Source organism: Aphelocoma coerulescens, chromosome 4 (assembly GCF_041296385.1).
Source record: "Aphelocoma coerulescens isolate FSJ_1873_10779 chromosome 4, UR_Acoe_1.0, whole genome shotgun sequence".
Lineage (NCBI taxonomy): Eukaryota > Metazoa > Chordata > Aves > Passeriformes > Corvidae > Aphelocoma > Aphelocoma coerulescens.
Genome location: NC_091017.1, coordinates 39,737,105 through 39,762,445, shown reverse-complemented (window position 1 = coordinate 39,762,445; position 25,341 = coordinate 39,737,105). Strand labels below are relative to the sequence as shown.

The 25,341-nt window shown below is 36.3% G+C and overlaps 1 protein-coding gene across 35 annotated transcripts in view; it reads right to left on the bottom strand.

Moving 5' to 3' along the window:
• The window catches only part of TLL1 (tolloid like 1), a 262,440-nt gene that overhangs the window by 21,409 nt on the left and 215,690 nt on the right, over window positions 1–25,341 (bottom strand). For all 35 annotated transcript variants that reach the window (XM_069013647.1, XM_069013646.1, XM_069013653.1 and 32 more), the window contains 8 exons: window positions 23,079–23,194; window positions 17,652–17,754; window positions 16,357–16,473; window positions 15,283–15,428; window positions 9,548–9,743; window positions 7,978–8,103; window positions 4,915–5,075; window positions 1,816–1,996 (listed from right to left, as the gene is read on the bottom strand). In XM_069013647.1, coding sequence (XP_068869748.1) covers window positions 1,816–1,996; window positions 4,915–5,075; window positions 7,978–8,103; window positions 9,548–9,743; window positions 15,283–15,428; window positions 16,357–16,473; window positions 17,652–17,754; window positions 23,079–23,194 — 1,146 coding nt within the window. The remainder of the gene's footprint in view (window positions 1–1,815; window positions 1,997–4,914; window positions 5,076–7,977; window positions 8,104–9,547; window positions 9,744–15,282; window positions 15,429–16,356; window positions 16,474–17,651; window positions 17,755–23,078; window positions 23,195–25,341) is intronic.

The following is a 25,341-nucleotide window of genomic DNA, read 5'->3' as shown; positions in this document are numbered from 1 at the left end:
GTCTAGACTTTCCCCAAGATACAGCATTAGTGGAGCCCACTTATTGGTGGAACCCACTCATTTTAAAAAGACACTTCAACAAAATAAATAAATACGTCTGTGAAGATCAACTATTACTTTAAAGAAAACCAAAATTTAACTGTCTATAAATGTATAAATGATCAGGATGTCCAGAAAACATAACTTCTGAGCCACAGAACTTACACAAATTACTACACTATCATTGCCAGTCTTAAGTGAAATATCTGTAAGATCTTAAAAAGATTTAACAAACTTCATTTGCAGTTTTTAGAACTTGAACATGTCAATATTTAATCCTGTAAAAAGTCAAAGTATGTGACAATTTCTGCTGGCAGGACTAGACCTATATAAAATGACTAGTTGTGTGCTTCTAGGAGAAAGCTTTGTTGTGTGCACATATGTATTTACTACAAATAATGAATAAACCTTGAATGCTTCTTGCTAATGTAAATCATAAATTTAAAATTAAAAAGTTTTCCTATATGTAAAGATGGACCTTTGGAAGACTATGACCAGAAAAAAAATATACACTTAGAGGAGGCAAAATGTTTGTTAACATCTTGCATGAGATGAAACACCTTTTCTCATCTTTCATAGTTGCTTAATAAAAATATCAATATGGTCAAAATAAGAAAATATTCAACATCTAAACTGTTTATCTTGGTAGACATTTTTACACTTTCCAAACCTCATCACTTATATATTATACAGATCCTTATTAGTCATAATTATTAGTTATTAACAGTAACCAATGAAACACCATTTCATTTCAGTTTTGATAAATATTTTAGCAAGCAAATGCTAATAATGGTAGTATATTTTACTACATGCAAAGTGTAATCAGGATTCTCCAGATTTAGATTTTTAACTGCCATCAAAAACATCTGGGGCACAATCCAACTCCCAAATTCTTCTGTTTGATACCTGGTTTAGGGAGGTGGGCAGATGGGACTGGTGTTCTGTGTTGTTTTACACAAGGTGAGATACCTATCCCTATGTGTGTTTGTAAACACACAGGAAAAACACAAATCAAACGTGGCTACAAACACCAAGTGGTCTCCTGCCAGAGCCAGATTTCTATGTCCCCCTCTCAGTGGGTATTTGCAGAGGCCACTGTTGAGCAAATATTTCCTCACACCTTAAGCTTCACTCCTGTAACTTTATTCAACAGTCTGTGTCCTCATTTGATATAAACTTCCACTGCTCTGATCTCCTTCAGTAAAATTACACTCATAAATAAAAAGACACAGTTTTTTTGCAAGATCAAGATCTTAAACCCTGTTCTTCTGCAAAACGTTAAGAAGTGCTAAGTTTGGCACAGAAGTACCCATAATGTTAAACAAATGTTGTACCACAAAGTGGTAATTTCCCAACAAATGGAATATATTAAGAGACTTGAGTAGAAAAAACACTAATGTACACAGTGTGCAATTCGTATCACATTACAACTGGGATTTTAAAAAAATAGCAACAAAATTTAGGATAAAAGAAATCTAATAAAAATATAGAAATACAATATATTTTCTTTCATCCTCTATCTCACAAAATTTACTTGCTTCCGCTGTTATTTAAGTATATCTATATATGTTCCATATGTTTGCTACAGACATTACAAGTGAGAGCAGTATTTTAAGACAGGACAATGGTTTATTTATATAAATAAAACTAATTCAAAGCTAGCAGGAGAACCACAAGGAAAGAAGCCACTCATTTTCATACCAAAATTGTGGTCACTCCACCTAGCCAGTGGACACCCAGAGGCACTTACAGGTATACAAGGGTACTTTTCCATACCTGAGAAGAAGTGTGCCTTGAAGCCTTTTTTTGAGACAGTGTTGTCAGATCGAAACTCGATTCGCATGTTGTTGTACTGCGAGGTGATAACTTCAGGCACTTCTGTACCGCAGAATTTACCGTGCAGCTTGGAATCAGAAGAAAGGCCACTGCGAATCTCCACGTAATCGTACTTGCAAACCTGAGAAGAGAAAGAGAGAAAAAAATTTGGCTCACCAAAATAAAAGCATGAAGCTTCTTTACAAATGCCAGGATTCTGATTGGGGTATATATATTGCTGCTTAGTAATAAATGAACAATATTCTTCTTCGCTTTCTCCTGACTCTGAAAGCATTTGTAAATTCTTGCGAACACGTCTTGATTTTAGGTAAGAATATTTTAAGGTCACTAACACATAGCTGTACTATGAATTATGTTCAAACATATTTTTATAGGATGCTGACCGGTGTTTAATATCTAAATTTCAAGATGCTTAGAAGCATTTCCACTTAATTTGAGAAGGAAACATTCCATTGATAGTAAATTAAAATCTAGAAACATTCATCCTAAAAAATTGTACCTATCTGCATGCTATAAACCACATACCTCAAACCTACAAACCTTCCACTGCTTGCATCTCAAAGATATTTTTTAAAATATTAATTTGCACCTAGAAACTTGCAAGGTAATTTTTTATCATAATGCATTTAAGATAAGTTATTTCCAAATATATAACTTTCCACTATTAAAACCATACAACTTTTATCAACAGTAGCATAGTTATAATTTGGAAGCAGGATGCATACCATTTTCATTAAAAGGTTAAAAATAAAGTAATATAATGTAATAAAAAAGCCTTATGCAAGGCCTACTTCTCATGATAATATTTTCAATGCATAATCCTTTTGTCAACTTAAAGCCATCCACCCAAAAACTTCTAAGCTTCTTAGGCTCAACTATCAATCATTTAATCAAAAATGTCCCAGTTGTCTGCAATTAATAGCTTAAGAGAAAATATTGGTGGGGAGGATTCATACAGAGCTTATATTGTCCATTAAATCCAAGTTGAAATTGCAATTTTTCAAAGACTAGTCAAAAAAGAAGCATCAGGGGAGCTGGAAGGGAACAATAGAAACGGATGTTTTGGCCTTTGTTGTTCTCTCTATGAAAAATTGTCAATTTCCAGTTGGTTTTAATATAATACATTGAAGATGTAGATTAAACTTTAATTGTTACTGGAAGAATTTTCATATGTTGCAGAGTGGGAAAATGACTTATTCAGTTGAAACTCTTTCTGTACAGTATAAAGAACACAAAGATTCATGAAACTTGAGTTAGTGCCACTTGCTGATCTATATTAATTGAACGACATATTTATAATAATGCATGTGATTTTCAAATATAGCTTACTACATTGATAAATCCCACCAATTTCAGCAATATAAGAGTGGTGAGTTATTATGGTTCCATAGCTTTAAATCAGAAATGAAATGTAATTTCAGATAGGTCTAGCTTCCTCTATACTATACTGCATTGAAAAAAATTTACAAGTTAAACTGCAAAATGTGAATGTAAAAAATTTTAGTAGTGTAAAAGACATATTAAACTTGGTCCTAAATGAAATTCCTATAACAAATTAAAAAAAAAAAATAAAGTACTGATAAATGTATACATTCTATGTCTGCACTCAGACAATATATTAGAGTTTTCCAGATACTATGTTTCTTCTGATTTTCACAGGCATCCATCTTTAGTACTACTATTTAACAATATAAAGCCAAGACTTAGTAGCACATGAGATGATCAAACTCCAGTTCTGAATGTTGGAAGACATTTAGGATTTTTCTATCTGCTTATGTTACACGTCTTTTATGACCTTAGAAAAGTGATTTAACTTCATTACACGCCAGGTGTTTTCCTTGCAAATCTTGCTCACATACCAAGAAAGTGAGAGGACAAGGTTTTTATGACTTGTTCAAATGGTAATTAAATTTCAGTTCTTTGGAACTTTTAAGTTTTTATTACATCTCTTTCAGTTCTAGTAATAATAACTACAGGACATGAGTGTAACATATATATCATTGAAAACTGGAATTTCACGGACTTTAGAACCCACTCCAAAAAATTATGGGGGAGAAAAAAACTCACATTGCTGCCTCTGCAAATAATATTGAGGTATTTTGGAGAAGCCATGGCTGGTTTGGCTCTTAGCTATAAATTAAACTCCAGCTTTTGTCCCTTCAAATACCTCTGCCCAAAAGGTAGGCCATCTTTATACCAAATAGATTGCTACATATTTATTTAGTCAGAAATAACATCCCAGGATTTGTGTTCTTAATGCATAATGTGCATATAAACTCAGTGGTTACAGCACGTTATGGCTGGAGTGTAGTGAGGGAATTCAATGATAGGACAGAGAAGTGCCTACAAAGCAGAACAAATGCTGAAAATGATGTTGAAACCCATATTTTACTGCTTCCCATCCCAAAAGCACTGTTAACCCCCACCAATTTTTTTAAAGCTGTAAGGAGCATCCATCAGTACATGGAGGGCTCTGCCCTGTCCCTCCTCCTACCTGGACAGAAGATCCTGCATGCCTCTGGGGGCTGCCCAGCTCAAAAACTGCTGCTATTCTATTGTGCCTTATTTCTGGTACTGCTCATTTCAAAATACTCCCCCAGTGAGATACTTATAAGTGATTTAAATGCTCTCTCACTCCATCACTAACCACAGCTTATGTGTATTCTTTGTAGTCAGTCTGTAAAGATGATTTGGTTTCTCCAGATTTTCTTCTCTTGAATTCTTTCCAATATGCTTCAGCCCCATTTGCTCTGTTTTATTTTGTTGATAAAAAAGTCAGCTGAGACTCAGCAGAGAACATTTTTTAAAATTTCTTGCAATACATATACATTTACATGATATGTAAAAGAGAGGTATTCTTTCCATGTTTGTTTTGAAAGAATCCAGAAACAGTCCCAAAATGAAAACAAGAATATCCATGCTTATTGTCAGCATATGAAAGGTCAGCAAGGGTTTTATAAGACAATACCTACTTTTGAATGCTTGTGAAACTGTTTAGCATGTAACAGATTGTGCAGCTCTTTGTTCACGGTTACTTACTTCATTCCCTTCTAACTCAAAAAACTCAAACTTCATTGAAATTCGGTATTGTGTTGGGGCAACCACCTGCCACACACAGTTTTTGTTTGGAGGATACTCTTTTGGCCACCCTGGTGTGGTTATGGTCCCATTTAGCTTTGTCAGGAGTCCTCCGCAAGCAGCTGTAAAATTAAAAGAGAACATCATTTCTTGACTGACACTGTGCTTTACTCTAAACAGAAGCACACTGAGAAGAATCAGTCCTCTCATTACTTATATGCTGCAATGCCCAGACAGAATAATCAGAATCTTGCTTTATCATGCTTGGTGCAAACAAAGAGAAAGAGACAGCCCTATCTTGAACAGCTTGCAGGTTTGTGGGCAGAGATAAATTTCAGGACTACACACGGCGTTATCATATTCATTCTTTTCCCCTCCCTCCAGAGACTCTGGTTATTCTCTCTCAGCCTTTCCCATACAAGTCCTCTGACCTCACCACCCTCCCCAAGACCTTGACCACCTCTCTTCTTACAGAGAGATACTTAAGATGTACTTCTCTCCTTGATTATTGATGCAGAATCAGCCCTACCTGTCTCAGCTCATATGGCTGTATATGCCTCCCGTAACCTACTAGATAGGGTCACTTCTTTGGAAGAGCAGACACGTACACTTCAGGCACAATTACTTTTGCTGAAGTATGGATGTCCAATTAAAAGAGAAAATGCCTATTATTTCCAAATATATGCCAAATAATCACCTCTATAAAACAGAAAAATACTGTACTTTGCTCTTGAATGCAGTTCAACTTGCAAAGGATAAACTCATTAATCTTTTCCATCTGTGTAGATTTTTTTTTTAGAAGGAAAGTAATGGGATTTAGAGAAGCTCTTGATCACACTCTGCTACATTGATACCATTGCACTGTGATGGCACTGGAAATCACCCACACATCTCTTTCCAAAGAGCTGAAGCGGGGAGCTCTATTCAGCTGCGCTCCACAACACTGAATGTTTTAAAAACAGGCCATTCCAGTCTAGCTGATGATCTCACACACTGCATCTACTCCATCTAACACAGCTGGGAGAACTCACCAGTTACTGTATCAAGGCTCATTTTGTCAACTCAGACACACACCAGTGTTCCTCCCGGTCCCTAGTTTTTCACGCAGCACATTTCTTCGTGTACACGTAAAAGAAATCTGATGGGAATGGGTGCACTAAGGCCCTGGGTCACACCTCAGTGTATCAAAGAAGACCAGACATAGGTTTAGAGACTGCACCCAGATGACACAAGCTGTCCCCTCAAATGGTCCAATCTGGTCAGAGCAACTACTGCCAGATTTCAATTTCTACTTTTGAACATTGTTCTATTGATCCTTGAGGGAAGGGTGGGAAATGTGGAAACAGTGAAAAAAAGAAAATCTTAATGCTTTCTAATGTGCTGCCATTGGTGGAGACTTGGATTAGAAGACCATGAAACAAATTTCTGTGCACGTCAACACTGCAGTGAAGTACAAGACAAAGTTTCTGACTGAGTGGCTTCTACTCATGTGTGAATTAATACAGCTAGCTCACCCTCCAAAGGCCCAAGCCATAACGAGGATGTAATGTTCACAGTGACTACACAGTAATTTTGATTCAGCAGTCCCAAGTACTATCTACATACAGTGAGTGCCACCTCACGTGGAACAAACACATACACGCTTTTAGGGACGGCTCAGGGTTTTTGCTCTACACTGCACTGCAGTGCTCAGAGTGACTTCTTTTGACAGAGTTGCTTTACTGTTTGGGTGCCAGGGATGTATCTCTTTTCTATTTTTCAGAGGCAGAGGGAAGAGTATTCTGAAAGACTGGTAATCTTCTCTAATATTCTGACTCGAGTCAGCAAGCAGACTAAACTGAATTCCTTGCATAAATTTGGGGTGATGATCAAAAGTCCAGAGATCAAACCTCTGTCTTCATGGTCCCCCTTAGATTAAACTTATTTTCTTATTGTCTGCTTAATACACAGACATCCATGTAAATTATTTTTCAAAAGTTCTCTTTATTAAAGGTGGGGGAGGGAGGAAAAACAACCAAAAAAAAACCCAACGAGCTTGATGAGACCCACAATTTAACATGCCTTTAATCTAGGACTGTCACCACCTCACACAAACATATAACAAAAAATAACCCAAAACCAACTGACAGATCCAAAAGCAAAATAACAAGAAAGAAAGAAACTAGGCAAAACTACCCCAGATTGTGACAAATAATGAATAAAAGCCAGGAAACTGGAAAAAAGAGAGACCAGTGAATTGCATCAGAAGAAAACTAGGACTCCAAGTACTCCAATTTTCAAAATCTATTCGCTGGTCAAACATATGAGCTAAGAATAAATTTGTGCTATCCCTTGATTTATTGGTGTTTATGAGTAAAGCTCAAACAATAATTGGTGCATAATGATCAAGAGCTTATGTGTCTTTCCTTGGATATGAAATATGCATAGAATGCAAAATCTTATCTCAGTTCAATCCTATGTTTACACAGACTTCCACTTATCTCTTTTTTTTTTCCCTCCAAATGGCTATTTGAACACACTTTGCTCACCTTGAAAAGTAAGAAAAGTCCACTATGTGGCTATGTGACTAGGAGTGAGGAGGATTCCTCTGAGCTTTGAGCCAAAATGAAGGCTCTAGCTCTTCCAGACCTGCCAGCTTCCCAGGCACATCCCAGTCAGAGGTGGTCAAAGGAATCACTAAATACTCTGATTCTGAGAAAGTGGCACATGACTCTGCTAGTAATTGTCTCCTTGAGCATGGTGAAAGATTTTGCTTTAGTGAGCATTAATAGTGTAGTAAGTGGTAGGAAGTCCTGCTTTGCACCATTCCTGATAGACTAACAGCAAAATCTACAAAACTAAATTGCTGACAGACATAGGATGTATGTGGCTCTAGCCCTGCTGCTAAAAAGAGAGCACTTTTTTTCTGGGTTGGGTTCCACAGATCTCATGCTGCTTGGACAGAGCCTAAGAAACGTGTAGCATTTCACTCAGGCAATGCACTCTGAGAGCTTTAAGAGCTCATAAGACAGCAACAAATGGTACCTTCACAACTCTTTTTGTCAGGACCAAGTTCGTAGCCAGGATCACAGGCGCACTGGTAACTGCCCAGGGTATTTACACAGCGCTGCTCACAGCCACCATTGTCAGGTTTGGCACATTCATCTTCCTCTACCAAGACAGGGAAGAATGCAAAAATGTGTTAAATAATTACCTTCCTCAGCTGTAACTGCTGGATCAATATTAACCCAGAAAGCTGTATGCATGCCATTATAAGATGCACTACATAGCATGCTGTGGTTGCTGGCTAGAGGATTTTCAAATGCTAAGCAGACCTGCAATGGCATAACTAAAAATTTGTCCTTTGTGGGTAGTGGGTGTTTGGTTTGTTGGTTTTTTTTAAACAATATCTACTAACAGCTGTAGAAATAATTTATAAGCACTTTGTGTGCAGCATACAGTAATTCAGGCAGCCATAATCTAAAGGTTGTACAAAGTATTGAAGGAAAGATTGAAAATCCACAGTAGGGTCACTTGAAGGGCACTTTATCTCCCACAGAATCAATCTGTGCATTACCCTGAATTCATACTCAAAAACAGATTAACAGAATCCTCAAATCCCAGGTTTTTATTCTACTGATATTAAAAGGAACAAGATGAATCAGGGCTGGGGGAGGGAAAGGAATTGTGTATTCCATCTACCAGCTCTGAAATATACCCATGAGATTCATCGCTAAAATATTCCTCAGATGCTGAAATATTGTTTCCTTGCACCCGGACAAGTAATTTCTCAGGAAAAAGCCAGAGCTCCTACTCTCATGCCTATAGCCTTCAAAGTTATAATTGTCTACAATGAAAACTATCAGTTAAGATTAGAAAAGCACAGCTTGTGTCTTTTCAAAAGAGCAAAAAGGTTCTCCTAGTGGTATGACCTGTATTTTGGGTGTCACCATGGCCACACCACTGCCAGTAGCTTTCACTGTGTCACCAGCAGCACGGTGTGCAAATTACAAACTTTCCATTCATCAAATGCTTCAGGCATACCTGCAGTTGTATGACACCTTCCTCTCCCCAAAAAACACCCAAAATTGAAGGAAGACTATGAGGTTATTGCTCAATATGATTTCTCATCTGGTTTTTGGAGGGTTTTTCTGCTTACAGAGAGTAATAAATTGATGAAGCAGACTAATCCAGAAAATGGATTAGAAAAAAGCTGACAAGATTTAGACAAAGAAAAGAAAAAACCTTTAACAGGAAAAAAAGCCATTTGCAATTATACTGTTTCTATTTGATAATACAATGAAAAATAAGTGCCACTTTTTTACAAAATTAGATATGTTTCAAAGCTAAGTTAATTAATTGAACCTGAAGACAGTAGAAAGTTGTGTTGAATGTGTTCCTTTATTCTTTGGACACATTATACTAGGAGATTCAAAAGCCTCTATTGTTAGTCTTGAATAAATTTTATGCCCAGGGAAAAAATATGCTAGAGACAGTACAGTCTATTAGTAAAAAAAAAGATTGAGAAATATGTTTAACATTCTTTTATAATTTTTCTAGTCCAAGAAGAAGTGATAAGCTGTTCACAATACCCAAAATACGCTTTAACACTTACCTTTAAAAAAGTTAGCTGCAAACCCTGCTTTGTTAACAGTTCCATCAGAAACAAACTTCATCCACAGAGTATTAGAGGTAGATCTAATGTCTTCTGGCTTGTCATAGCCACAAAAGTGACCAATTAAAGGACTGTTCTCATTTGTTCCATCTCGGATTTCCAAGTAGTCATATGCACAGTTGTCATGTCTTTCAATCTGTAAAACATAATTTTTAAAGTGACCTACCTGAATTTGACCATAAATATCAAATATTGGTCATATAATAAACAGAATTTAATTTATTCAAAATTAAGGTTAAGGTCTCTGTTCAGGCTTCAAGCAGCAGGAAGATGAACAAGCATCACTGAACTGATTTTAACCATACTTGTTTTCTACAAGAAAAAATTATTGAATGTTACTAAGGACATAGCAGTCTAAGTGGGAAAAAAGTAACTAAAAAAGACATGCTCACCTCTAAGCTTTCCTCAAAGTTCTACTCTGACCTCAAGTAAAGTCCTCTTTGCTCATGTACACTCAAGTAAAGCAGATTAATGGCTCAGCAACTAAACAGGTCAGAAATATTCACTGTTTTAGCAATATTAAAAGCTCAATTTTGATCAATATGATAAGATTTTTAGACTCTCCCTTTATCCTCCTAACAGAGCAAAATTTTGCATTGGTCTCTGTTCCCTGATGCTGCAGGATAAAGGTAAAAAATTGTGGTGCATAAAGAATTTGATGCATCTGAAGAATTAGATCCAAACACACATCTAAAATGATCAGATCTTAAGTAGTAACAGAACAGAGGACAAAAAGAAGCTCATCATTTTTCTGTAGCTGTTGTGTCTAGTTTCTGTTGCATGATTCCCAATTTCAGGTGTCATCTTTTGATTTTCTGGATCAATGACTTCACTGTACTGATGGAGAAACCTACTGAAACCAGAACAACTAAAAATTCCCTTTCCTTTTAAACTTTCTGCTGGATGACATTCAAACACAGACTAATATGTGGCTGGGCATGTGTACATGTCTACTTGGGTAGCGAGCTTTGTTCTCTTTACATAATAGTATTTGCAGAGTCAGTCAGAATGGGAATTGCACCAGAGAGGAAAGCAGTAGCAGCCCAAATATGGCCTTGTCCAGAAGCTAGATAATTTACAATGCTTGTCTTTATTAAGAGAGTATCTTTCTCAACAGAATTAAAAACCCTCTCGAGCTGGGTCATTTTACTGCTGGAATATTTCACATCATTCAATCTTGTTTATAAAAGAATCAACTAGATCCAAGCATTCAAAAACAATTCTTCTAAGAACACTCTTGTTCAACAAACTGGCTGAATCAGGAGAGGCAAGTTTAGGGATGGAGAGGATGGGGAGGGTGACAGGATCACAGTCAGGTAGAAGGGGTGGATAAAGCCTCAAAATTTAATTCAGCACATCCAAATTCTTTTAAAACAATAAAAAAGTCAAAACTAAACTAAGCCCAGAAAAAAATCTACATTTGAACTCCAAAGAGAATCCTTCTTGCACCTTGGATTCACAGTAAATAGAAGTATCCACTGGTTCTCTGCTCTAATTATGCATCATGACCAGCACGAAGCTCAGGAACCACCACAGACCCAGGAGCTTTCACTTAGCACATTAAGATTTCTTATATGAGAGGGAAAATTGGGGGAACTGCTTGATTTCATGTCATTTTAGAGGCATCAAAATATGGCACTTCCACACAACATTTCTGTCTTCTTTCCAACTTTCCAATTCTTCAAGCATTCCCATGCATAATTTTCTCCCACTCACTTCTCTGTCACAAACCATATTGCCACTTACTGTAATTTCCTAGATGTTTGCTCAGGAATTGCTTTGGGACAGAGTTTTGGAATGAGTGAGGAAAGCCAGGAAGATTTGGGATGCAAACACTTATTGCTGATTTTAGTGGCAATTGCATGGTTGCAACTAATGCAGTCAGGAATGTGTCTACATGAGCACTGGTAAGTTTTTGACAATACCAATTCCAAATTTTCATTAATCTAAATAATAAATTCATGACATCGTACTCCAACTTGAAACAAAGTCTGCCTTGTTATCTCAGTAAAATTCAAGAAGTGAACTGGTCCAAAGCCCACTAATATCAATGAAGGGATTGTGCATTTTCCCCACATCTGTGGTCATTTCATAACTCAAGACTTTTAATTAACATCAGTTTTTTCAATGTTTCCAGGTTTTATGGGCAATATGGAAATTATGATTATCCACCAGCCCAGTATGGCTCTGAGTTATGTGTGCCGAATTTCCATTGAGGTGAATTAGTAGTTTCTTTTTTGAGGATCACTTTATTTTGAGCAGAATAGAACAGCTAAAAATACATTTTGTATAGGAGTAAGTTTATAAAGATCCTAAGACTATAAAAATCAACCAACTTGCAAGGCACTATTGAGTTTCAAAAAAAAAAACCAATTTGAAAGTTGGCCATTCTACTATATTCATTTAATTTTAGTTTACTATTCATTTAATTTTAGTAGTGCAAGTGATGCCACTATTAGGAATATTACTATATTAAGTGATTAAAGTGTTACACCTATATATAACCTAACAGATAAGTATTGTGGTTTTGAGAAATAACTGGTACTTGGTAATCAATGAAAAAAAAATATAAAATGTGTGGTTTTTATCCACACCTTAGGTTTTAAGGGAAACACTACCATACAAAGATCTATTACACTTGCAATAGTCTCTTATTCCTCCTATTTCCTCCTATATTTTCTGTCTGTCTTAGTCTTCCTACTTCCTATTTGTTCCTTGAGGAAAGTCTCCAGTTAATGAAAGGACCTCTGGTGAGATTGGTTTTAACTGGACTGATCCCATAAATCTTGTTTACCAGAGCATTAAAATTTCACAAGGTTGATATTACATGTTGATGAGGAGAAATATGCAAAATGTTAGCAAATTTTAAAAAAAAACATAACTAAAAAGTTTTTACAGAAAAATGCATTTCCTATATGAAACTGAAAGATAACCTCAGATCCTGAAGGCCTTGGAGGAAACCCTGAATTTGAATGGCATCAGAGAACTAAGTTGAGGAAATGACAGAAAAATTACTAAAGCAGGCACATAAGAGCAGGAAAACACTATGAAATCTCCAAAAGAAATGGCAAGCCAGAGACATTCTCAACATCCATTCTCAAAAAACCCCTCCTGTGTAGTTTTAGTTTTAGAAAAACAACAACAAAATCAACCAAAACTGAACAAACAAAAAACAGAGAAAAGGATATGAAGAGCAAATCTGGGAGCAATTCTATTGCAGTAAAAATCTTTACACTGCTTTTTGTCATTGTTAATTTTTTTGTTCATAAAGTCAAACTGCAACACAGGTAAACACATCTGCCTCAGGTTGTAGACTTCAGTCACAAAAGGTGGCATATATGCCTAGTGAAATCAGAAGATCAGATAAACTTTATTCCCTGATTTATTTAAAAATAATTTAAAATATCACTATCTGCAGAGAGTTTAACAAGATCACTCAAATGAGGAAGTTTTATATGAATCTGCTCTACAAACCCTCTGGATCATGTTAGTTGGTGAGACTGCATGCCAAAAAATGTTCTTAATTAAAAAAAAAAAAAAAAAGAATTAACAAGAAAACCCTGCTAATTTTTAAAGAACAATATTATAAAGGTGACTGTAACACTGAAAAAGATGGAGTTACCAGTCCCAACATCTCTACTGTCACACAGACAGTGGAAATTATAGCAGCCAAATAAGAAAGCATAATCCTGCACTCAGTGGAAAATGTGTTGCCCACAGCAGGCAAAACAAGATGACTCATTGATACAGTTTGAAATTCTCAGTTTCCCTAGTGCTTTCATTTCAGAATGAAGGTTATTTGTACAGTTATTTTTTTCTAGTATTACACAGGGATAATGAGAATTCCTCTTACTTAACTGTACCTTTCAGAGGACAGAGAAGTAATTTTCTCACAAACACACTGCAATAACTCTCTGGCCTGACATTTACTTTTTTCTATCTCAGCTGGCACCAAGAACTGTGATTTTTAAACAACTTTTTGTTTTACTGGGCAGGGCACCAAGGATTCAGTCCAGAGAGGGACTCAGTATCAAAAACCAGAACACCTACGTTCAAGCACTGGGAGCAGAAATGGAAATCAGACCCAATGGTGAATGTCCAGGCAAGGCACTCCAGAGCAGCTTCCAAAGCAACTCCTGTCCTCAGCAGGGAGCCTGGTGGATGAGCCAGTAAGAGATGCCACAAAGACAGAAATAACAGTCTCGTGCCTGTCTAGGGCACCTCATTTGGTGCTAAAGGGCATCTTGCCACTCTGGAATTACATCTAGACTCTCCCTGGAAAAGTATTTCAAGTCTCAAGTTTTTTCCTTTCAAAACACATGAAGTATAAGCCCCAACTTGAGACTGTCCCCTGACTATATTTCTGCTCAATTTCCTTTTTCTACTTATGAAGTGTTAGTCCACATGTTTCACCTCTAGAGAGTGCCATAATACTAAACAGTCTGGAGGAAAAACTGGTAGACCATTGCTGAGCAACTGCATGCAGACCAAATATTGCAGCAAGTCTCTTTTGCAGAGGCGTAGGGTCATCTCCCTTGTCATCACAATAAAAAAAATGCTGAGCACCAATGGCAGACAAGAAAAGCTCCATATCTAGTCAGTAAATTTTATAAAAGGTACTCAAGATATTGTTAATTTTCCACTGTGCTTAAATAAAGAGACTAACGTATTATGGCAAGTAATCTTGAGCCAGGTCATGCAGACTCTGAAGAGCATTTGGAAAACCCTATGAGCCACGGAAGCTGATCTTTTCTGCACTAGAACTGACATTAATTCAGTATTAAAAATAAAGGTAAAATTAAGCAGCATCTATGAAATTATTAAAATTTCTATACATTCATAATTGCTGATAAAGTGCCAAAACCTTATTGTCTCACACTTGAATCTATCAGTCATAGCAAAAAATGTGCCATAACCCTAAAGTTTGCCTGCAAGACTAAAATGTCAGGTTGGAAATTATAGCTATGTTTACTATACCTCTATTTATATCTATGCACAACATAATGCCAAAAGGTTTAGATTTTTAAAAATGTTCTTCATGCCCTTACTGCTGAAACATGTTCAAATGAAACAAATTAACTCAAAGTATGCTACTAAATTTATCTACAAAGTTCAAGCCAGTGTGTTATGTAGGAATAAAACAGACATATGAAATATTACTCTTTCTTTTTTATGTAATTGTTTACGACTGTTTAGCAATCTTGTACACAGAGTGATGTACACTGAAGACATACAAGTATGACTCACTACATCTTTTTTCTTCTCTCACTAAATATAGGTCTGTGATCTGAATATTAGTTTTAGGGTCTTTTCCTTTTCAAAACAGAAGCCAAAAAACTGGTTTTTTCTCCAGCCACACATTCCCTTTTAACAATAAGGTTTAGCAAAGATAAAAAGTCCTGGTTATTTAACAGAACATTGAAGTAGCCTTGCTGAACTGGATTTTGTATTTGGTAAACTCTGACTATCTTCAGTAATTTAAACATTCTAAGTCAAATATAACTTAAAAAACCTTCAATCTTGAAAATTTCTGTAAAAGAGAAGTTTTCATTGATTCTGGAGTTATTTTTCAAAGAGAATTCTTAAATTCATTCACAGGTTTAATATGTATTCCCCTAAATTTCACTGTCACTTAGCCACTAGATGCTTGTCTGAGATTAGTTAAAAGGCTTTACCTCAAATGCTTGAAAGGTTAATCCTACATTGTAGTTTTCTGACACTGTTATTTTCCACACACATTCCTTCATTGGTCTGTAGTCATCAGGATAATTGGGAGACTGGATCTGGCCTTCATTTTTGTGGATTTCACCTCCACAAATAGCTGATAAAAGCATAACATTTTTACTGTCAATAATGACATTTTCTGTAATTTCCCCATGCCCAAACTGACATTATATGCTCCCATTTTTAAAACTAATAATAAAGTTGTTCTGGAAAATACTTATATCTACCAAGGATAAATTATTCAAAACACAATCGATTTAAACCATTGTATGCATTTCAGTTAGCAAATATAATTTAGCATTTCTAATAGCTCTAAACATGGCTACAGTGTTAAGGAAGATTTTGTAATAATGGATAATCTGAATCTATACATTTTACAGAATATATTTAAAAGGTCAAAATAATTAAATATTTGTTCACCCTTGAAATATACTTAATAATTCTTCATTAACATTTAATAACCTTTGGAAAGAGACAAATGAAAGCAAAATCTCATATTTTATAATGATCTATGCATTTTAACCTACAGTTTATCACTTCAAGCTTGCACTCAGTTTGAAGAAACAGCTAATATAAATAAAAAATATTTTCACAAAAAGTACAGGCTCTATTTTAAATAGGTGAATGTTGACTTGCTAATATACCCAGTATGCATGGATGCCTTTATTAACTATATTTTCCATATACTCTGGGAATAAGACAGATTTTTCTGAAGGATAAACAGAAAACACACACAGAAATCTTTGCAAACACTAAACTCAAGGACATGCAAAATTAGTTAATTAAAGACTGGTAAAAAATGTTTATGATTAGTGATTTCCCTGAAAAAGAGCTCAGCTGAAATCTGATCACAGGAGGAGTTTCAAAGCTCCCTGTACAGTAATTTAGCACCTACTGCCTCTTAGTGATAAAATACTAATTTCATATGTTAGTTTTGGCAGGAAATGATTAATATCCAAAGGTATCTATCTGGTCAATATTTTTCTTCCATAATCAATTCATTTTTAATGCTATAAGAGGCTTACCTTCATATATTGCTGCAAAACCTTTCCCAACCCAGTTGCTGCTGCTGCGGAACTCGATCCACATCCTGCTGTCTGAGGATGCGAGGACTTCTGGCAGTTTGTCACCACAAAACCTGCCTGAAAACATGCAACCAGTAACTGCATTTTCTGCCACCTCTGAAGCCAAATGCTGCAAACATTTATACAAGTGTTCAACATTATAAGCCGAAGTAGCAGAACCAACTCAGTGGAACTATTCATATGCTTATGGTTAAGCACATGTGTTTCTGCAAATCAGGACCTAATACACAAAGATTTTATTATAAAGCTTTCAGAACTTTTTATTGCAGTCAGGCTCACAAGTCTAAGTGTAAAACCTTAGGGGAATTAATGAAAAAAATTATTGTTAGAGATTGTTTCTATGCATACAAACACATGCATTTTGGAAGGGGAAAGTGAGTATTAATCTTGAGAAAGGAACGCAATGTAGGTCACAGTAATACAGCTCATTGTGCCTAAGGGCCAAAGAGATTTAAAAACTAATATCTAAGTTACCTATTCTACAGTATCCTCTTAAATTCTGCCTATGTAGGTAAAATTTATGTTTTTCTAGGTGTTAGGGAACAGGAGAAAAAGATGATTACTGTCTGGTCTTAATTGTTTCTTTTTTATTTTCTGTTCAAAGCCAAGAAAATAGACATTCCTGTTAGAAAACTGTCCTCTGTATCTTGGCAGTAGCATTATGGGAGGCGAAATCTCCCCACCAACCTTCTGAATTAAAATAGGATGACTGCAGCTTTTACATGTCAGTTGCAAGTCAAACTTAATTCATTATGGCTTTTCTCTGCAAGAGCAAAAGACACACAAAGAACAAATAGAAGGAATCTACTCATAATCTTAAAGGAACAGGCACAGAGCTTGTAAGAACAACTCTACAGCAGGTGCTTGTGCTCACTCCACAACCTATGGATTTCCCCTCAAGTGCTCTACACATTTGTCTGTAAGCTACTTCCCTATTTCTCTGAACAAAACTATGGCAGATTCATAGTTCAATATCCATAAGCAAAGCAAAAAGTTGCGTATTTTGGAGTTGGCATCTTTTCACACATGCAGCTGAATAATGGTTATCTGCAGTGAAAGGAAGGCTTGAGGCTTGAAGTCAAGGCCATTTAGAGGCTTTGTTTTTTTTCCAATACCCAAGTTTAGATACATTCTAGACACCTAAAATCCAAGAAGTTTGTTGTGGTTCAACACCAGGTCCACTGAGCCCAATGAGTGTGGTACAGTGGACGGTGCAGCATTTAACAGTTGCATACCAAGCAGAGAGGATTTTCTCCAGTAGCCATCTCTTACTTCAATATAGTCGTACCAACAGAGACTGCTCTTGTAGAGGTCCATGGTGGTAAAATTTAAAACGATCTGCAAACAGATGAGAAGGCCTAAATAAATCAAGTGTGATTAATAAGAGAAAAAGAATCACAACATTCTGCAGAACTGAAGCCAGAGTGGTCACCTATAATGGGATTCCAACTATTTAGACATTTAATTAACCTCTCCTCAATTATTTATTTGAGTAAGTAAAAGTTTCTTGGGAACATGAAAATTTTCTTCTATTTAATCTTATATATTTGAGCACATTTGAGACAAAGTACTCACATTTAATTGCTCATAGGAAGCTTTTCACTGAGAAATAAAGAGTTGAGAATGCTAATAAGGTAAAATACTTTGCTAATATAATTTTAAGTATGCTACTTGATAATTCTACTGCCAATTCCTCTTCCATTACACTTTGACTATGATCAGCACTGACTATAATCAGCTGCAAATAATTTTTTTTTTAAGTAGTAAGTTGTTTTATTTTGGTTTGTGCTCCCTTCTACTACTGTTTTGACGATATATTTTACTTTCAGTCACATAAACATTGACAATGGTGGACAGTAATTCTGAAAGCAAGGACACTAATAAGAAATGGTATACAGTCCCTTAATGATTCTTAATGAAATTATAATAAAGATTTTTATACAAAAATCTGAGTTCTGTGCATTTCCGGAACTTTTGACTTGGACTCCAAGTTTTACTGAGAACATCTGTAAACAGTCATAATTATGAGTACTACCCTTATATCAAATTACATTGTCCTTGTCTTAGAAATACTAATCCTAAACTGCCATAAACTTACACTTTTAACACAGGAATAGGATTCTTCCTGATCACATGTTGACACAATAACTACAATTTAAGCCCTGACTGACTGGGATAGTCTTAGAATCATGTCCTGCAATTACAGGGACAAATCCAAGCTAGCAGATTAGAAGTTACTCAAATTTTACATTATAAAATCATTTCCAATTAATACCTTTTTATTGGATTTAGTTGCATTTGGAAAAAAAATTAATCTTCTTCTGAATCAGTTCCTCAGTGTACATAAATAAATATTTCAAACTAACTGAAATTCTTCTCTATTCACATCTGAGCATAGAATTGGTATTACTTTAGCTTTGATCCTAGGAACTCATAACAGAAACCTGCCATTATAAAACAAACATGAATTGCTGCATAGTAGCAAATACCTCACATGCAAAAATACATCTCCATGGCAGCCTGCAGAGCAGCTGAGAGGAATTTACCCTTAGTCCAGATGAAAGATAAAAATTATAACACAATAACTGGAACAATGAACCTAGACAGTCAGAGAAGATGGTTTAGTTCCATCTCACACTTCTTCTAGGTTTTGTGCACCCTTTCATGGATATCTAGCCCACAGGACATTTTGCCTCTACTATTCAGGCAGTCCTTCAGGAAGATGTACTGAGGAAATAAATGCACAAATATTACCAGAATTCCAAAACTACCTCCTTACGATGAGAAATATGGAGATGTGGCTAAAAATACAGTCATATGCTTTACTCTGCTTCAGTTTTTTATTACATTTCCAAGTGCTATTTGAATTTACTTCAGAGGGTGGCAGAGAGCTCATTCTCTCATTCACACAACAATTCTCTGTCCTTGGCAAAATTTTTCTCCTTCAACTTTTCATTCAAATAAAGATGCCACACCAACTACAAAGCTTTTGTTCTCCTGAAATCATCCACTTTGCAGTTCAGGTTCCTTCTAAACTCCTACTTTCTATTTTTCTCAAAACATAAGCAGGTATCTCTGTTTGCATTTAGCCATACTGCTTGAAGAGCCTGCTGCCCTCATCAGTCTTGTCCTTTTCCACCTATGCCAACTTTACCCCACCCCCCATGTGTGCAGTCAGATGGGTCCACAAGAGGAAGCCCTTTTTCTTTGCCCTGATGAGATTCAGACAGCTGCTTAAACTAACCCAGATGGCTCTGTTGGAAGCAAGCTGCAGAAGCCACAACCTACACCTCCTTCTTGCTTCAGCTCCTTAGAGCCTGGAGGTCTCTCACCAGTCTAGCCACAAGTTTTCCTTTTTCCATGACACAGCTGGAACATGAGATTTCTCGGTTCTTTGTTTGGAAATTCACCTTTTTCCCAAACCTTAGTTGCCAGGATGGAGCTGGGAAATGGATGGTTTCACTTAGGTGCGATCGTGTCAATGTCTCAAAGTGCTGCTATCTAAATGGAAACGGTTAAAATTTAATGAGCCTCCTCAATGGCCTCTGCTTCTGAAACTACATGAAATAACCTTCACAGCCTTTTCTCACTCTGACATGCCAAGGTATTTGATGATACAGCAATTTCTTAACACTTTCAGAATTCATTAGCTGTACATAGGCAGAACCCCCAATCTGTCACAGTGTGATTTCTGGTCATGAACCAAACAAGTTTAAATATATTTAAGATTCTGATTTGCTATTCTGCAAAGCATTAAATAGAGCTACAGACAAGGCAGAGCTTGTTCAAGGGGACAGGATGGCTGAGAGGCTTCCCAGGAAAAACAATCAATGGGTATTTGTCAGCACAATTAAAGAATTATTGATTACACAGCAGATTCGATTGTGCTACTGCAGCTTCCAAGAGAATATATCATACCCCCTACTGCTTGAGATAAGAAAGCACAAAATAGACAATAAATAGCAGTAGTATGAACCAAGGTTTCTGCAGGTGGCATTTTTTACCCATATCAATCAAGGATTTTTCTGTCCTATTTTATCTTTCACGTAAAACTAAGGAAAATTGAAAAGTAGTGTAATCAATTCAAAAAAGGCAGATTCCAATAAAACACTGGCACAGTTGCAACTCTCCCTATGCCAATAAAATTTCTACACACCACAGGGTAGGATTCACCCTGGCTGAAGACATACAGAATTAATAACACCATCCTCCCTCTGAGACTTTTCTGTGTATAGATATTCTGAGTAAAGCTCTTTACCAAGTAGTCTTAAGTCTTGAAAGTATAAGGTGAATGGGCTGCCTTGTTTAACTAACAGAAACTTACATATTTTAGGTTGGCCTGGCAATTTATGACGCCTTGTGAATAAAGAGAATACTACAGCTAGGGCATGCCACTGCAGTCCCAGCCTTCACTAAATTTCTGGGCATCAAAGAGCAGAAGAGTCCTTACTTGCAGAAAGAAACATGGATAGAAGTCCTCCAAACTATGCTCATACAGCAGAATGCTAAGTCTCAATAAATAAATAGAAAAGAGCTAGGCAATGCCTTTTCAGTTTATTTTTAGGTGACTAAAGCGCTCACTGACCTTTCAGAACATGACATAATGCACTTACACATACTCTAATCTCCACACAATATTCCTGAGATTTATCAGGGTCAAAGCAGCAAAGAAACAAAAATTTGAATATACTTTCATTTTCCCTTCATTATATGAATGTATTACTACCACTGACTGCAAAAAATTGGGATCAAGTATAACGCATGTCCAAGGTACCATGATATATGCATTAGCTAAGATTTAGACCTCATGGCTGTAAATAGGGTTCATTATCTCAAGACAGACAGCTTCCCATGGGAATATCATGGACAAAACAGCCTTTTTGACACTAGCACAGATATAATTTACCTTGTTCCTGCTGAACTATATGGAGACTAGAGAGCTGGAAGTAACAGTACCCTACAGACTTGACCTGTCATGTAAAATTTCAACTAGAAGATTCTGCTTAGTCTTTTCCCCATTTGTGGCAGCACATAAGTTGGGAAAGGAGCTGGTCCTCTCACATGCTGACTTCAACACAGGAGTTTTTCCCCCATTAAGATTTGTTACAGTATAATACAGCTTCAGTGGTAGTTACACACTCAAGACATTTTTGTTTTCATTATATCATAAATGTGTTACAATTACTGGTGTCCATAGATAGGCTTACACAAAGTTGGAGTATGCTATGGATACTTAAACATGTACATTAACTCTCACATCAGTATTTTTTTCAAAAGCAAATAATTGTAGAGGAACACTCTTTTTTTTATTATTTTTTGAATGGAGGGGTAGGAAAAAAACCTTAGTCATTTTTGTTGTTATCACAGCAATGTCTAAAATGCAACACAAATAGTGGGGACATAAATTTACTATCTAGAATAATTTTCATCCTTTGCACAAATATTCTCTTATTCATCTCTTCATTTCTTTTTCCCTGACAACCTGCTGAGCCACCCTTTTCCTTCAGCAGTGTTTAGTTTTCCTTCTGTGTCTGGTTCTTGCCCAGAGGAGGGCAAACACTCTCCAGATGACTTTGCTTTCATTCCCCACAGCAGCAAATGCCCTTATAGCTCCTCAGGATCTATTAGAACATCAAGAGTATATATTCTTGGTGTCTACCAGGACCCTGACCTGAAAGAAACATGGAAGAAAGTAATACAACCAGGAGAAAATAATGTCCAATGCAGAGTGGGAGACCACTGAGAAAAATGACTGAAACATCTGGGGGCATGCACTGGGTCTTCCTATTTGGACTTGCCAGTACTGAGTCTGTTAGATTCTATATTTCATTCTTTAGATTCTATATTTTAGTCTTTAGTATTTGACTGCTTGGTACCACCCCCTGCTTCATGTAAGGAAACTTACATCCTTTTTCCTGCATATTTTGTCTCAGCTGAAGCTTTTTGTCACTCCCTCTATCCTTATTTGTTTTGAAGCAGCCTGAAATTTGAGCCAATAATTTAAAATAAGATTTAGCTAGCACATTTTGAAAGTGCACACAAGAAGGACAGGTTTTGCCTAAGATGGCACACTTCTCTCTCCAGACTGCTCTCACCAAGCCCATTTTTTCCCCCCACTCTTTTTCCCTTAAAATTTATCCCCAGAAAGTAAAACTATGTGCACTAGGAACCAATACCAGGGAACACCTGCAATGACACTTTCTTTACTCATGTTATTAAGGTTTCATTTTAGAAACATCTTATGTAACACACTAAGAACTTCCTTAGTTACAGCCCAGCTATCAGCCCCATACAGCTCAGTCAGCTTGCCCAAGCCCATGCTGGAAAATGGAACATCCAGAAGCCTGAATCACCTCTTCTACTTTTATACTGAACCATAAACTGAACTGGCAGCCAATTTTAAAGGGAGTTCATGGTGCAAACATACAAGGGATTGAAATCGTGCCCTCATTTCACAAGGACACCCACTGAATATATGATGTGGTTCTAACGCTGTAGATCAAAGTCAAGTCAATACTACGTAGTCCGTGATCCCATTTTTTTATGACACACCATTATTTTCAATTAACATGCATCTTTTAAACTTGAACAAAAAGCTAAATAACCACAACATTCTACTCTGAAAATAGTGTCTATGTCTATCTAAAGAAACATTAAAATACCTTCTCTCCCGGGGTCACAGAGATTCTCCATATGCAGTGTGTGTAGGAAGGATAACCATTTGGAAATCCAGGAGAAGAAAAGTTGCCCATAGATTCCTGAAGTGTTTCTCCACAGGCTGAAAGAAACAAATTACAGTAAAAATATAAAATTTAATGTGCCTAAAGGAGAAAAATGCATCTTTCCAATATCTACTCAGAATAGCTTTAACTCACTGCAGATGCAGAATGGAAAATAAACTAGTTAGTTTACAATTTATTCAAAGCCATGTTTTTAAGCCAGTCTGACATTCATTCCATTTTATGCAGGACGTTTTTATCCCGTGAACTACTTCATTTGTGTGTTGTCTGTTGACATAACCAAAATTATGGCAGTCTTAAAAAAATCATTGGTGTCAATCAACTGCAACACTATACATAGAACTCATTCGAGAATAAAAAATATTAGACATCCTTTAAGAACTAAAACAAATGCTAGCACAACATGACTTGCACCACACTGAAATTTTGTTAGTGGTTTCATCTAATTTAGTACTTTACCCACACGAGAGACTGATCTGACCTAGACTCACTCATTTATGCTGGTATAGAAAACTAAATGCTATATTCGACAAAGTCTCTTGCAAGAGTGATGTGTAGAGACATGAGTAATAAAGGCAAAGCAAATGTAAAGTCCTAAAATACCAAAGGCTTTTATATTCTGTATTATTGAAGCTTTTAGCACCCTTCTCTTGCCTGTCAGTCATGCTACTAGATGCTGGTGGATGCTGGTTAATAAATCATCTTCACACTAAAATATAACGTTGGAAGTTCCTGCTGCTCTCCACCATTAAAACTGATTTTGGTTGGGTGTTGCACCTTAATCAGTCATCTTTTTTGACCTTAACCAAATGTTTTCACTCACTGATTTTGCAGGTATGATACAAAATAGGAATTTGATATTATGTCTTGACTGACAGTGTAATCAAATCTGCAGTGCTTTCAAACTACAGAGCTATCATTGCCAGCAGATGAACAACTGTGTCATCAAAATACCAGTGAATTACAAATGTTCTGGAAAATCTTTAAAATAAGAGAGGACAAAGGAAAGGATTGTTTATGACAACACAGCTGTAAAGGCTGTCTTGTTAAAATGCATCTAAGGTGTGATCGGACAACTACACTTGTAGTGTAAGCTACATTCAAAGCATTAAATATGCTCTCTGACACTCAAATGGTTATTGTGATGAGGACAGAGAGGAAAGATTGATGTGGCCCTTAAGAATTGTAATGGCTAAAGCCACCATCACTGTGTCCTTTAGGAATTAAACAGAAAAAAAAATTATTTTCCTTTCTTCATTAAAAAGCATGGTTTTATCTTTAAAGAATTGCAGGCAGCCACAACAAATGACATTTCTGCACAAAGCCTTTCCAGTGAAAAGGCTGTATCTGTCATTAACCACAATTTATTTTTAACACAACAATGAATGCAAAGTTGTTTAAGTTGCAGAGTCCTGTACTGGGTTCCCCCAGAGCTGGTGAGCTGTGCTGTAGCTTACAGTGCATAGGTAAAGCACTTCAGAAAAAGCCAACAGTGAAATCGTTGGAGTAGAGGACAATAGAGCCTAAAGATGAGACAGCCACAAGAATCCAAGTACTCCTCTCATCCCTTTCAGACTCCTCTCTTCTTCTTCCCCCATGAATGGTTTCATTAAGACTACACCAGAACATTCCATGCTCCATATACAGAAGACGTGTATAGGCTTAAAACACTGGCTTTTAAGTCGCAGAAGGAGCCATGGGACATTTTTTTTCCCCCCCAGGAATTATAGAATAAATCTATGTAATATAAAAATTTATCTTGTATCCATATTAAATTCCTGAGAGCTCTCTATAAAATTAAAATTATCTTCAGAAATATCTCTAAATTTAACAGAAGTGTAAGAAAAGTTGTAAGTAGATAACTTCTACTAAGAATTAGCACAAACAAAATTTATAAAATGCACTTGGGCTTTATGTGTTTTGCCATATTTATCTTTTAATTTTAAATTCTTGATTACTCAAGAGAACTAAAACAGGAACAGCTTACACCAATCAATAGTTAAATTAATTTTCTATGGGATCTGAGTCCCAGGCTGACTTCCAAAGCTGCAGTAGACAGGGTGATATTTGGGAATTTCTTGTTGAAAAGCACATTTCTCTGCAATGGGAAACAGTTAAAATTCTATCACTAGGGTATGTAAAGGTTTTCTTTATATTTGGACTGTAGCAACTGCAGTATTTATGA